The sequence below is a fragment of the Cotesia glomerata genome, linkage group LG10 (assembly GCF_020080835.1).
Source record: "Cotesia glomerata isolate CgM1 linkage group LG10, MPM_Cglom_v2.3, whole genome shotgun sequence".
Taxonomy (NCBI): Eukaryota; Metazoa; Arthropoda; class Insecta; order Hymenoptera; family Braconidae; genus Cotesia; species Cotesia glomerata.
The window spans coordinates 3,256,869-3,273,107 of NC_058167.1; the positions used below are offsets into that span (position 1 = coordinate 3,256,869).

General features: G+C 30.5%; 1 protein-coding gene across 23 annotated transcripts in view; it reads left to right on the top strand.

Annotated features, from left to right (window-relative positions):
- Positions 1-16,239, top strand: part of LOC123273034 (myosin heavy chain, muscle) — a 69,401-nt gene that overhangs the window by 19,470 nt on the left and 33,692 nt on the right. For 13 of the 23 annotated variants that reach the window (XM_044740159.1, XM_044740157.1, XM_044740165.1 and 10 more), the window contains exons 6-8: positions 13,107-13,170; positions 13,980-14,078; positions 14,329-14,432. In XM_044740159.1, coding sequence (XP_044596094.1) covers positions 13,107-13,170; positions 13,980-14,078; positions 14,329-14,432 — 267 coding nt within the window. Of the gene's footprint in view, positions 1-13,106; positions 13,171-13,979; positions 14,079-14,328; positions 14,433-15,089; positions 15,194-16,239 lie in introns of all 23 variants that reach the window. The other 10 variants (XM_044740171.1, XM_044740168.1, XM_044740152.1 and 7 more) reach the window with 2 other exon arrangements.

Below are 16,239 nucleotides of genomic sequence, written 5' to 3' on the forward strand. Positions count from 1 at the left end.
GGTGGGCCAAACAATGATATAGCATTTTTAAGAGCCTTAATAGTATTGACACTATCTATTTTTCGAGTATGATATAATAAAACAAATTTAGTAAAAGCATCTATCAACACGACAACGTATTCTTTTTGAATCGTTCTTACCCGTTAATTTACCTGTAATATCCATGTGCACTGTATGCCAAGGGATGCTGGTCTTAGGAATAGGATGAAGCTCTGCTTGTACTTTGCCTGAGCTTGACTTGAAAACTCTGCAAGTATAACAGTTATCAATGAATTTACGAACATATTTCGTAATTCCTTCAAACCAGTAATACTCGCAAACCTTGTCAAGTGTTTTCTCCCATCCTAAGTGCATAATTGACTCATGTACATGATTTATTACCGACCACCTAAAAGCACGTGGAACAATAGGTAAACATAATGTTTTACCTCGCCTTTGGATTTTTCGGTGGAGTAACCCTGACCGTACTTCATAAGTTTTAGCAAGATCGGACGCAATCTCATCATTTTCTAAATCAATTACTATCTTACTAATTTCTGGGTCACGCCGTTGCTCAACAAGAAGCCAATCATCGGAAATTTCCGTCAAATTTATACTTTTCTGTAAAATTTTATTTGAATTACTACGCAATTGTTCTGTAACAGGATTACGCGAAAAGAAATCAGCGTGAGCCATTCGTTTACCTTCTCTATACACAATATCAAATTTAAAAGTCTGTAAGAAAGCCCACCAACGGTGAACCCTTGGTGTTAGGTCAGCCTTTTTCTGAGAGGCTTTTAACGAATTACAATCCGTAATTACTACGAACGGTCGGCCATGCAAATAATGGCGGAAAAATTTTACTGCGTTAAATACAGCTAGAGTCTCTAATTCATATGAATGATATCGTGACTCAGCTGAACTAGTAGCTTTGCTATAATACTCGACAACTCTATTTGAACCATTAAATTTTTGCATTAATATAGCCCCATAGCCTTCAGAGCTAGCGTCTGTGTGCAACTCTATAGGAAAGTTCGGATTGAAGATCATTAGTACAGGCTCATTAGTCAATACAGAGATTATTTTCTGACGGATATTTTCATGTACCTCAGTCCATTCAATATTTTTTTGCTACCTGAGGTCAAACGGTATAAGGGTTTCATTACCTGTGAGAACTTTGGAATAAATTTACGAAAGTAAGAAGAGAGACCGATGAATTGTCTCAACTGAGTTACGGTTCTCGGTGCAGGTAAGACAGTTAAGGCTTCGATTTTACGTGAGCTGGGACGGACTTCACCAGCAGAAATTTCATAGCCCAGGTATTGTACTTGGGTTTTGAGAAACGAGCATTTTGAAAAATTAAAAGAGAATCCGGATTTAATGAGAATACTGACTACTTTTTGAAGTCTGTCTAACGCTTCCTCGATAGTTGAAGCTATAATCATAATATCATCCATATACACAATGACGAATGTATATGCAAGTTCTCCTAGGGCTTTTATAACAGCACGTTGAAAGACAGAGGGTGCGTTCTTTAGCCCGAATGGCATGGTCAAATATTCATATTGCCCATCAGGCGTTACAAACGCCGTACGTTCAATTGATTCTGTCTCAACAGGGATTTGGTGAAATCCACTGGCCATATCTAAACATGTGAAAAATTTAGCACCAGCAAGTCGCGCTATTTGGTCGGCAATGAGGGGTAAAGGAAATTTATCATCTATCGTATTAGCATTCAGTTCCCGATAATCGACGCACAAACGATCAGAACCATCTTTCTTTTTAACTAATAATATAGGACTTGCAAACGGAGAGCAACTCGGACGAATAACATTAGCCTTCAATAGTTCATCTACTCTATCCCGTACTACCTGCCTTTCCTCAGCACTAAGACGATACGGTCGCCTTTGTACAGTTACATTAGGGTCAACTAAACGTATTATAAGCTCCCCTGTATTAACACGAGTACTTGGAAACCCCTGAATAAATGAATCGGTATATTCTTTTTAAAATAGAAATGAGTTTCTCTTTATCATCTCTAATTACGTCAGTATCAATATCATTAAAATGTATTTTACTAATAGATTCGAGTTTATTACATGCGTTAATCAGTTTACTTTTAGATAAGCTAAAATTATTTGAAGTTATATTTACATCAAATCCTTGCCCAAGAATTTCACGACCAATCAATACGTCACATTTTAAATAATCATCTGCAATAACATGAAAAGTATCTCTAACGTATGGCTATTAATAGTTATTTCAGACAAAATTTGTATCGTACAGTTCACACTAACATTTCCAATGCCCTTTAAAATTATTAAATTATTTTTACGTTTACCCGCAAATTTAGCGGCAAAACTTTCTTTAATTAACGAGCATTCAGCTCCCGAATCAAACCAAAATGAAAACGACTCACCACGATGGATCAATGATCCTGATGGAGCTGCTACCGTACAGATGTCCACACGACGCTCGTTGTTGTTACCATTCCCGTTGTTTTTTGAACCTCCACTCGCTAATGTTGGACATCTTGAGGCAACGTGTCCCACTACGCCACACTTGAAGCAGGTAACAACGGATTTTTGTGAGGTAGGCCTAGTGGCTACCTGGCTATTAGATGCTCGTTCTGATTTTCCTTTATTAATTGAAGGGCAATCAACACTTCTGTGTCCTAATTTTCCACATGAATGACACTTAATCGATGACAACGATTTAAATCGTTTAAAATTAGGCTCCGTACGATCATCTTGGTGTGGAGCGGACCTTTTTCTTGCATAATTAAAGGCTTTCAATTCATTTTGGAGTTGGTTACGTGATTTAATATCTGTCGTAAATGATAAACGTTGAAGACGCGTATCACACTGTGAAAGATGAGCGAGTACAACAGACACCGCGATTTCTTCGACACTTGCACTTTTCCACTTTGAACAAAGCGACGCCAATAGACGACTTGAATATGAAGACAAGCACTCACCATCTTTCGGACGACTATTTTGTAAATTTATTAAAGTGGCCGCCGATGTTTCTAGTCCACCAAATCTCGCGATGAAGAGATCTTTAAATTCAGTCCACGTTATCCCAGGATAACATACTTGAGATAACCACGAAGATGCAGATCCTTGAAGAGCTTCACTTAACGCGATAATAAGTGCACTACCCTCCTGAGGACGTTCCGCGAAACACATATCCACGGTTGAACACCAAGCAGCTGGATCCGCACTTGAATTTTCAGGATTGAACTTCGGCAAAGACATATTGCGATTAGTGGACACTGGTTTTGTTACAACCTTCATTAACTCTATCAAATTCCGATTTTGCATTTCCATTAGCAACTGGAATTGATTAGGAGAAAAACCCGTAGCTGATCCAGATCCCACTTCTGATGTCGGAGGACGAGTGGTTTGGGCATTGTTAGAGTCCTTTGGATCATTATCAGCCATCTTTATTTATTTCACAATAATCAAATATAACAAAGACTTTGATTTGGAATATAACGTACACTAACTCGTACAAATAATAAATTTAATTACAAATATTTTACTACGATTGATATAACAGTTAAAGACGTTGGGGAAATAAGACCGAGAACGAATCCGGGGTCAGCAGGATGTATGCGATCTTTACTTGATCAATGCTCAACGAGAACCACCGTTCCAAGTACCCTAAGTACTTATTCACTCAAAAATATTTCGACAGCCCTCATTGTCTGTCGATATTTCTAACTATATACTTTTTACTTCTATCCTGTGACCTCGGCTACGTTTGGTGACCATTGTCACTCCGGACTTAAGCCCATCGTCATAACCATAAAAAATATAATCAGCTTAAGTCGTAAATAATATCTAAATATTCTATGCTTTACAATTTTGCTTAAAATTAACAGACAAACTAAAATATTGGGAATTTCCAATCTCTGGAAAAACCCAGCTCGATATTATCTCCGACATATATATATATATATATATTTATATATATATATGATTAGGCAAATTCATTTTTTCCCGGGTGCTATCTGGGAATCGAACCTAGAACTCTGTGACTGCAGCCAGACTCTTCTTCTACGCTATCCGAGGTAAACTAAGACCCTTATCCTTTAACATTTACATAAACTCGGAGTCTAGCGCTGTGCACGGCCATCACTCACACTAATTGAGAAACATTCCAATTCAACTATTGTAAAATTTGCTATAGTTCTATTGGAAAGATACAGAGGCAGTACTGGAAATTTTCATCTCTTACTTTTTACAATAGTAATATCGTATTTTATCATCAATAAATAGTATTTTTTCTTCTAAAATATTTGATAATTAATAGTAATAAAAGTATAGTCCAGCTTTACAATAGTTGTATCGTTAATTTTCCCAGAAATGTTTTCCCGTGTAGAACTTACGAAAAAACAATTTCAGAAAGATATCATCAAAAAATGACTGGCTACCATTAAAATATAGTTTTAATTGATGGTATGAATAATATTTATTTATGGAAAAAAATTTACTTTTGTAGTGGAACTGTCGCTGATTCATTTTAAATTTTTTTCGCCTCATTATTAAAATAGTTTTAAAAAAATTTTTATCCGTCAAGTATGAAACCCTGTAACTTGCCAAAAAATCCATTGATTGAGTCGAATTAAAAAAAAAATTCTTTGAAAGAATTGTAAGTTACCGAATGCAAATAGTTCATCTCAAATTTTATTTTAAAAATTTCATAATTGAATGAGCATTATAAGTTGTGCATTTTTGGATATTCCAAATTTTTAGTATAATAGTATTCTTGAAATTAAAAAAAAAAAAAATAAAAACATTCGAAAATTTAACCACAGCTCTTAGAAATTTTTGTCTCATATATCTGAAAATTTGAACCTTTAAGTATAAATTGCTTTTTTCTGATACCTACGGTAAAGTTTAAAATTATTAAATAATTCCTTAATTTTTTCCGTTTGTGTATTTTACACGCAGCATTGTAAAATATGTTTAAAGTAGTTTCTCCATCCAACCATTTTTCGACAAATTTCACTAATTTTTAACATCCCGCTAAGAAAATCGAAGATTTTCAAAAATCGGGAAGTTATTGGTTTTACCCCGTTTTGCAAAATTCGAGATTTCATCAGATCTCGACGTTTGAAGATCACAAGAAGAGCTCAAAAGCATAGAAAAGCTATCTTTTTAAGCTCGAAGAGTTTAAAATAACACACAAATTGTATTTTTGAGCTCGGAGAGCTCAAAAACATCATTAGTGCAATTTTAAACACCTCGGGATGGAATTAGCGGAGAGTTGCACCAATGGCCTTCAGGGTCTACCGTTTTTCTAATTTTTTTTTGCCATTTTCGGTCATTTTGATATAGTATTTCTATAGCAAATAATGATTTGACAATAATATGCTGAGCAAAAAAGATTTTATATAATTAGATATATCTAATACGTATACGATTATATATAATTGTATATCGTCTATATATAATTGGATATAATTTATATATAATTCCTTATAATTATATCTAATTATATAAAATTATATATAATTAGATACAATTGTATAGAATTGTATCTAATTAGACACAATTGCATAAAATTATATAAAATTTTATGTGATTCGCCTTCACAACTTTATACAATCTTATACATTTATATAAAATTAGATTCAATTGTATAGAATTGTATCTAATTAGACACAATTACATAAAGATTTTATACAATTAGATACAATTATGTATAAATTATATATAATTATATAAAAAATAGCCTGATGAAATTGGATAGAAATGATATATAATTGTATAAAATTATATATAATTATTTCCATAGAAATAAAAAAAATTCGGCGTGGGCAGGAATCGAACCTCGGACCTGACACTTGGAAGACTGATTCACTACCTGTTTACCTACTAAAACTCACTTAAACAGTGTTTGTAATAACTATAAGTAATGAAAATCGTACACATGATCGATTCGTAATGAACAAAATTTTTTATGAAATTTATAAATTATTAATTATTAATATATATTTATATATATATATATATATATATATATATATATATATATATATATATATATATATATATATATATATATATAATTGAGGTTATAATTGAGGATGGTTTTACTTGTATCACTGTAGAGTGTTTTACAAGAGAGGGTGGGGAATTATTGTCTCTCCACTTTTTTCTCCGCAATATAATCTCTCAACCCCGTCATTATAACTCTCAACCACTTTTTCGTCCCCACCCTCCTGCATGTCGGGATTTTTTCTTTCATGCCCGACACACATGTGCTGCGACTGTGGCCAACTTACGCGTTATAATCAGTACCTGCATTTGCATTACGGTCTTAAATAGTATGGAGGTACTTCTATAATGACATTTTTACCTCCATAACTATATGGGAAAACCACAGAAAACCCGACCGGTACAGAGGCTGGCAATGAAACGCACATATTCTTAGTTTATAATCATTGAAAAATATTGGTGCGCGCCGGAATCGAACCCTGGTCCCACTCTTTCGAAATGCAGGTACCGAGCCAATTAGGCTATTGTCAACCTTATATATATATATATATATATATATATATATATATATATATATATATATATATATATATACTAGCTGACCCGGCAAACGTTGTTTTGCCATGTGAATAATTTCTAGAGAATTTCTAGTGTAGAAAAAAAATTACTAACTTATTGGAAGTGTATACACGGAAAAAAGTAAACTGTAAAATTCACTCGGATTCCGGTTACTTTTTACAGTTTCAAACTGTACAGCGGACATCGGGGTGGCAAAAATGTAAATATTACAAATCTCAATGTAGAAAGTATAAAAGCCACAATTTATAATTTAATATCCAAAATAAGTGATTAGTAGCGGTCACTATAGTAAATAACAACTCTCTCATGTTGGAAAATTACAGTTTCAAACAGTAAAAATTGCCGTTTCAATGTGTAGTCTATACTATCGTACCCAGTAAATTGTGACTATGACTATAGTAAATAACAACAGTAGGGTTTATAAATTTTACAGTTTCAAACAGTAAAAATCGCCATTTTAATATGTATTTTATAATATCACGCCAAGTAATTTTTAACAATAATAATAGTAAATAACAACTCTGACTATTTAAATTTTATAGTTTTAAATATTATTTTCGGATATAATTTATTAAATTTGCTATCGGGATTAACAAAAAAAGTAACAATAAAAAAAAACTATTGATAAAAAATTTTTTTTTTATTTTGTCTTTTTCTTGTTTTTGTTTTTTTTTTAATTCTATTAAGACTATCACTTATTAAATCCGAGACATATTTGAATTCACTGACAAAATAAATTTATAAAGTACATGTACGTAGATATTAATAAATATATTAATGAGGATAATTTAGCTCTTAAAAAAATTTCATCTTGAATAGAAAAACTAATCCTTAGCTAACTAGATTTAATTTACAAAGATAAACCTTAAAAAAAAAAATAAAAGATGAAGAGGTTACAATATAAACTTTAAAGTTTAGTAAATTAAAAAGTAAATACATTCACACAACTTAATTATTTACATAATTATAGAATGTGTATGATATATTAATAATGATATATGACATGTGAATATTACATATCAATAACTTACCTTTTAATTATATTATATTTATTTTACATTATTTGTAACACATAAAATATCACAACATAATAACCCAACTTTATTTTCCGGTTGTCCGCGCTGTCCAACACGTGTTAAAAAAGTCATGCGCATTGGCAAAAAAGATAGTACATGCTAATGCTCTGCAAGAGCACTAACTTTACAAATGAGGAGAAGGGGAAGGTCCTACACTCGGAGAATTTAACGTTTGAAACAGTAAAAATTCTACTTTTAAAATGTATATTTTACCCGTCAAGCACATCAATAATTACAGTTTCATCTTTAGCGTTGCGTTTAAAATTTACCATTTTACTTTGTAAATATTGACGTTGCTTGTATGGAAATTTACTAACTGTAGTTTATATTTTTTACATATCAGACGATCATTTTTTACATACGAAATAATAAATATCAAAGTCAAAGTTCTTAATTATTATACTTTAACATTTTCGACTTTCACATAGCGAATATTACTGTTTGAAATAGTATTTTTTAGCGTGTAAACAATAAATTGTAGCATTTAAATAATAAATATTACATTGTGACTAGTAAAATCACGATTTTACTGTTTGAAATGGTAATTTTTATCAGTTGATCATTACTTATTACAACTCGACTATTATTTATTACAGTTTACTTTTTTCCGTGTAAGGATGTGGAATATGAGTGAAAAAGGCCTGGGGCGCTGTGAACGATGAGGGAATGTTGTTTAAAAATAACAAAACACCAAACATTAATTGTTTTAATTTATTAAAAGTAATAATTATTTATATAATTAATTAATTACATAATATTAATCTCTTAATGCTGCAGCGTGAACAATATTTTTTGTTAGCCCGTCTTGAGCTAATACAAACAAACTTGATCACTCATCGATCACTCATTGATCACTCTCGATCACTCATCGACAACGTCTTAACATTTATTCGCTCTGCGTCTATTGACAGTAAAACGGTGTGATTGTCGTTGTTCTAATCTCATGACTTCATTCTGTTCAGCTCGTGTATCGTCTGATTGTTCTTGACGCGATTGCGCCATTCTCACACGCGCTCCAGTATTTTCTTCCTGAACTTGTTCTTCGGTTCTTTGGGCTCTTCTATTTCGAATGCTTCTAGATTTATTTGTATCACGGCTCAAATTGGCCCCTTTGCATTTTGTTGGCATTGTTCACTGTACAATACAAAACACTCATGAATAGAACTGATTGAATTATTTAATTATTATATGTAATTATTACATTAATCATTTATTTTATCTTTGATTACATTAAATATACATGTAAAAATTAGATAGTTTCACGAAAGCGAAAAATTTTATGTTTCTTAATTATATAGAAAATAAATATTGTTAGAAATAGTGAAAAAAAAAATTCTGTCGAAGTTAGAGCTCTTATAAATAAACACAAAAAAAACTTTCCCAATTGTAATAAAAATCTAACTTTCACCGAATTCGTTTTTCACCATTCCCAACAATATTTTCGTTATAAATAAGAAAGAATAATTTTTGATTTTATAATAAACGTAAAAAATAATTTATACTTACAACTTAATAGCCGTTGTTTGCGGGAACTCGTGACACGTGTTGAGTATTTTAGAGGTTATGTAAGTCACTTAATTAACTGATCGTGCGATTTACACTTAAAATTAATAATTTTAATAGTTATTAATAATTAATTATATTCAATAATATTAGTTATTAATGTTATGCCACATAATAAAAAAATTAAAAAAAAAAAAATTTTATCAAAAAAATAAAAAAAAATTTTTGGGGTGTACACCCCTTATCACTTAGAGGTTAAAAAAAATAGATAGTAGCCGATTCTCAGGCTTACTGAATATGCATAAAAAATTTCATGAGAATCGGTAAAGCCGTTTCGAAGGAGTATGGGAACGAACATTGTGACACGAGAATTTTATATATATATATATATATATATATATATATATATATATATATATATATATATATATATATATATATATATATATATATATATATATAATAATGATATTTAAATGTAGATTTATAAAATTATCTATGAATACATAAAATCGCAAAAATGATTCTAAGGAATTTTTAAGGTGTTCAGTTGCTTTAGAATTTATAATTACTTTAAAATTAAAAAAATTAGGAAAACGATTGACCCTGAAGGCCATCCCTGCAACTTCCCGCTAATTCCATACTTAGGCGCTTAAAATTGCACCAATGACGTTTTTGAGCTCTTCGAGCTCAAAAATAAAATTTATGGGTTATTTTGAGCTCTCCGAGCTCAAAGTGATTGCTTTCCTATGCTTTAAAGCTCTTCGAGCTCAAAAGTCTGATAGAAATTTGATAAGACACTATTTTTTGAATTTTTAAACCGCAATAACTTTTGAATGAATAAACCGATTTTTACGCGGTTAGAAGCATTCGACGCAGTTTTTCAAGCCCCACAAAGAATTTTAAATTTTGAATTGATCGCGCTAGGAATTTTGGAGTTATTCCGAAAAAATACTTTTTTCGGTTTTCTTTCGTTCACGATATCTCTCGAATGAATCAACCGATTTTGACCGGACTGGTGGCGATCGACGTGGTTTTTTGAGGTTAAGAGCTGATTAGTTTTTGAAATTGAACCTTTAAGTCGTTTAAAAGTTATTCCAAAAAAAACCACATTTGAAAAAAAATTTTTTTTCAGTTTTTTTAAGATTTCTCAAAATCTATTGATCTTAATCGGTCCAAATAGTTTTCAAAATCTAAGTTTGGTCAAGCTCTTTCGAATGGCACCAACCGCGATGAAATCGGTCAAGCCGTTCAAAAGTTATAAACGGTTCACATACTTTCACACACACACACACACACACACACACACACACACACACACACACACACACACACACACACACACACACACACACACACACACACACACACACACACACACTCACATACAGACACCGTGACAACCTCGCGGGGATAGTCAGGGAAGCTTCCTGTGACCTTCAAACGTCGAGATCTGATGAAAACTCGATTTTTGCAAAACGGGGTGAAAACAATAACTTCCCGATTTTTGAAAATCTTCGATTTTCTTAGCGGGAAGTTAAAAATAATATAGGTAGAATCAGAATTAAGGGGGTATTCTGGTCTAGAAATTTGAAAAATTCGAATTTTTTTTTTTGCATATTTCCAAAGTAATAGACCCTTAAAAATATGTCCTTAAGTGGATTTTTCAAAATTCGAATTATTTTCAAAGATACAGTGGATTTTGTGACGCAGCTGCTTCTGCTTCTGTGAGCTTCTGCTTCTTCAAAAGAAGGCAGAACAGCTCGATTAGCAGAAAGAACTTCGCAAAACATCGAGTAGGAAGTAGAAGAAGGCCCAATTTATGGATCTGGAAATCGCGATTAATCCAAAGTAAATATTAAATATTATTATGAGTTATTTTACTGAAGTTTCTCAAACTTTAAACGCGATTTTCTCGAAACTACTTTTTTTGAAGTGGTTGATATGATATCTCAAGTTATACCTCATCGATTCCTTTGAAATTTGGTAAGAATCTGCTTTATATATCTCTCTATCGCGTCTACCTTGGATTTTGAAAAATTTTAATTTGGAGTATTTTTAAAAAATTTTAAAAGGTAAAAAAAAGGGGTAAAATAAAATTGATTTTTTATGTTGACGCCATTTTGTGAATTTTTGTTTTTTTTGGCTAAGGTCAACGCGATAGCGACATCTTTACAGATTGAGAATTTTTCAGTTTTTTTTGTTTCATATCTCTACAAGGGCTGGAATCATGTCACCCAGAGTAAACCGTTTTTTTTTGTAGCCCCCACTTCACCGGCCACTAAAAATTTTTTTCATTTTTTTTTTATGTTAGTTTGAAAAATGCCTAAAATTTAGGCTTCTAGACCAGAATTCACCCTTAAAAGCTCAAATTTTGATGGAATTATTTGTTTAGTATATGGAACTATATATTGCTGGAGGGTCTGGGTAACAATTTTTAAACTTGACGAAACTATTAATTTTTGTGAAATTTAATTTTTTTATAAGTTAATAAAGTTCCTATTATTTCATCCGCAAAATACTATCGATTAAAAGATTATTAATCATTGGAGAAACAGACTCTTGGTTCAAAAAAAGAGAACGTCTTATAGTAATCACAATATATTGAATTCTGTAAAATTTATAACAGATAGATAGACGTCTGTACTTACATAAAATTGCAGAAATCTCTTTCAAGACCATGAATTCTATACAATTATACAAAGTTGTATACAATTATATATAATTGTATCTGATTATATAAAGTTATCTATAATTTCAAAAAAGAATTCCGTCGAATTCTATATAAATGTATCTCATTATATATAATTTTATACAATTTCATAAAATAGTATAAAGTTGTAAAGGCGAATCACAAAATTTTATATAATTTTATGTAATTGTGTCTAATTAGATATAATTCTATACAATTGTATTTAATTTTATATAATTCTATAAAATTTTATAAAGTTGTGAAGATAAATCACATAAAATTTTATATAATTCTCCTTCATAATTTTGAATAATTTTATGTAATTGGATATAATTATATAGAATGATATATTAATTATGTATAGATGATATACAATTATATATAATCGTATCTAATTATATAAAATTTTTTTTACTCGGGTGATAATAAATTTTATCAATTGTACAAATTAAATTTTAAAATGTCCCACAGTAAACGTATGCGCATTAGTCATAAAGTAAGCTACAATTGATAAAATTTGTTATCAGTCTCGTTATAGTCCAGGAATGCAATGCACCATATAGCAAAATTTAATAGAAAATTTTTACAGTGTACCTTAATAGTATATTGTGTGACTAGGGATGAAACAAAACGATTTCAGACCAGAGTGAAGTTGCCTGCACGAGCGAAGCGAGGACTGGCATCACTCGGTCTGAAATCGTGTTTCATCCCGCGTCACAAATTATATTTTTCATATAAGTTGCATTAAAAATGCTAGTTTCAAAGTCTGGAGCCAACCAGAACTAGATAGTTTCAGACGAATAGCGAAAATACCATTTTATCATAAAACTTATAATAAAATAGAAAGTAATGGTTTATTTTTTATTAAACATTATTCGTAAATTGAATAGTTTTCTTTTGTCATTCTTATTTATGCTTAGTAACAGAATTATAATATGTCAGTACAGTTAACGGTTAGAATGACAATTATAAAGGTGTGAAACAAACAAAAAATACTCTGATAGGATTGAAAATAAAGCTGCAACTTCATCTCGCGGGCAGAAAATCGTCATTTTCTCTCCGCCGGGAAGAAATGATTGATTCCTGCTCGGCAACAGTCTCATTGGTCTGAAATTGTCTAGTTTCGGTTGGCTCAACAGGCATTGAAACTCGCATTTTCAATGCAGGTTATATGAAAAAAAATATAAAATTTTTAGAAAAATTTTCTCTGAACAATCTGTGGTTTTTGAAACATCGTAACGAAATTTCGTTTTACTTTCTTTTTTCAAGGGTAAATTTATCCGAATTCACTTTGGTCCCTCTGGAAAACTAGCTGGTGCTGATATAGAAACATGTAAGTAAAATATACACTATTACAAAAAATAATATAATTATATATTTTTTTTATTTTTTGATATTTTCTAAAGATAAATTCTCTCAGGAAAAATAAATATTTAGGAGTCTCAAGTTGTTAATATACCATGATTTTTTAGTGGACAATTTTCATAGTTATCATGTAATAATGAGAAGTAGCAGAAAACATGATTATTTTCATTTTTATTTTTCTTCAAAAGGTCCACATAGATAGATTTTTTTTTTTTTTTCATTTTAAATCCATCTAAAAATTATTCAGATTATTGACTGAGCTTCAATTTCACCCTGATTAAAAAAAAGTATCGAGACAAAGAGAAAAGTATTGAAAAGTATTGGTTTTCTATTCAATCCAATACTTTTTTCTTTGTCTCAATACTTTTTTTTATTCAGTGTATTTTTATATCGCCGTAAAATTTTTTTTTTTATAAAAATACAGCCAAGTCTTAATGAAAAAGAACTTTTAATTTGAAGCTAGTTTGGCAAACTGAAATAACCTCAATTTTCGAAAATTAATGGTTTTCATTACGCGAAGTTGAAAAATAATTTTTTATGTATTATCAGGCGGCAATCATTGCACATAAAAAGTAACGCTAAAAGCTTATGATACTGGATATTTGAGGCTTAAAAATACTTCATTTTATTTCCATGCTATCATTTTTCCATAGATACACAGCTTTAAGAAAAATAAAAAATTTAAAAACATTTTTTGCATTCTTTAATATTTGCATTTGATTAGTAACTCATTTAGTAGCTCCTCATTCATTAAAATTTGTTTTTTGTTTGTAATAGATTTACTTGAAAAAGCTCGAGTAATTTCTCAACAAACATTAGAGCGATCTTACCATATTTTCTACCAGATGATGTCAGGATCTGTTAAGGGACTGAAAGGTAATGCTTTTATGAATTTTCAGTTTTTTTTATTAAAAATTTTAGTCAAGATTTCCAATGTGTGTTGGTGGTTGTCCAACTATATAAAAAAATAAACAATAAAACCACGACTTTGGTAAGGGTAGAAACTGTTCATTTAATATCTGTTAAACCGACAAAAATAATTCATTCTAAGGCAGCAGTCAATTAGTAATTGAAAACCATAAGACAAACGTGAAGTTATACTTAAAAAAAAAAACTCGTTTCATAGAAATGTGCTGTCTCTCGGATAACATCACTGACTACTACTTCGTATCTCAGGGCAAAACGACCATTCCTGGTGTTGATGATGGCGAGGAGTGTCAACTCACTGACGTAAGAACCGACGTACAATAGACGCTGAAAAGTTGACCTGATTTTATAAAATAAATTCGCCTTTGATTTGTTTAAGTTGTTGATGACTTTTGACTGTATATCACCTTTTCGACAGGAAATATAACGAAGTATGATTTTTGGTTGATTTGACAATGCATATTTAGTTTTGCATTGAGTTAAAAATAGTTTCTAATGATTCCATTATACTTAATAAACTCTGATTCCTCAATCATTAAAAACGTCATTCCTAGATTTTGGAATGATCTATGCATGCTGTTTTTTTACTACACTACTGAGACTACTAGTACTGTAAAAAATTTTTTTTAATGGCTATTAGAACCCCTCAACATAAAATACTCTGTATGAATAGATTCGTTAATTAAAAAAAAGTGAAGAAGTATTACATTTTGATCTCTAAGTACTTCGCAAAAAAAAGTATTTATGGACGTATTATTTTTTTGTTGAATACATATATTTTTTTGCGTCGAGGAAGAATATTTGATTCAATTGAAAAAATAATATTTTTGAAATTTAAAGTTCTTTTATTCCTTATGATAAACGTAAATTTAATAGAACTACCGTTAACTAAAATGTGTAGTAGTATTGCTAATATACAATAGAGTGCTGTTATTTGCATGTTTTTTACTGTCCGTTCAGACATGTTGCTGTTATCCAACAATATTCGGGACTATTATTTCGTGTCTCAAGGCAAGACGACTATTCCCGGCCTCGACGATGGGGAAGAACTGCTTGCTACCGACGTAAGTGCATGTCCGAAGTGAAAACGAAAGTTTTTTGGATGATTCTAACGATTTCGACTTACTGATAAACAAAACAAAATTTCTAATAGTAATTGCATTAAATTCTTCAAATCTTTCAGTATAAATAAAAAAAGTTTACAAAGTAAGAAAAAAAGATTTTTGGTTTTAACGTATTAAAAAAATAATTTTTTAGAAAGTTAACCAAATGATACATACATTTATAATTTGAAATTTTTGTTTTTTTTTTTTCTCAAGCTTCAAATCGATCACTCTAGCAATACTTAATTCTTACATAATTTGCAATATATTTATATTTATAGAGTCAAATTTAAGAAAAAATATATTTATCTTTGAAAACAAGAGCTGTTTAAAAACATTCTTAAATCTCAGTAAAAACCGATATGTCCTTATTAACGTTATTATTTAGCCCCATTATTTTCTCAAGTTTTCATGAAAAAAGAAATATCAGTTATTATTACTTACAATATTTTTAACTTGAAAAACAAACAACAAATTCACCCCTAAATAGATTTTAATTACATTTTAATGACAACGACAGGTTTCATTACTCAGAAAAAAATCTCAGTGCTCTAAAATTTTTAGGGTTCATCTTTGAGATGCTTTGACGTTTTAAAAAGAGTTACTGTCAACATCATAAGTTTTTTTAATAGCTGAGAGTTTATAACAAGTTTTCCAAATACCGTTTAGTAATTAATTTTCATTTTTTTCTTCTTCCAACAATTTTACTGCTAAAAAAATTTTTTTTTTCTAATTTTCATTATTTTCCAAGTAATAAATGACTAAAGTAAAAATGACCGTTTTGCTTTAAACAATGGTAACTCCAAATATCATTGTACTAGACCCATAGACCAGCCAAAGTAAGTTACCTAAAAAAACCAAATAATAAAAGTATCAAAAAAAAAAAAAATTAGGAAAACGGTTGACCATGAAAGGCCATCCCTGCAACTTCCCGCCAACTCTATACTTAAACACTTGAAATTGCACTTCGTTTTTGAGCTCTTCGAGCTCATAAATACAATTTGTGT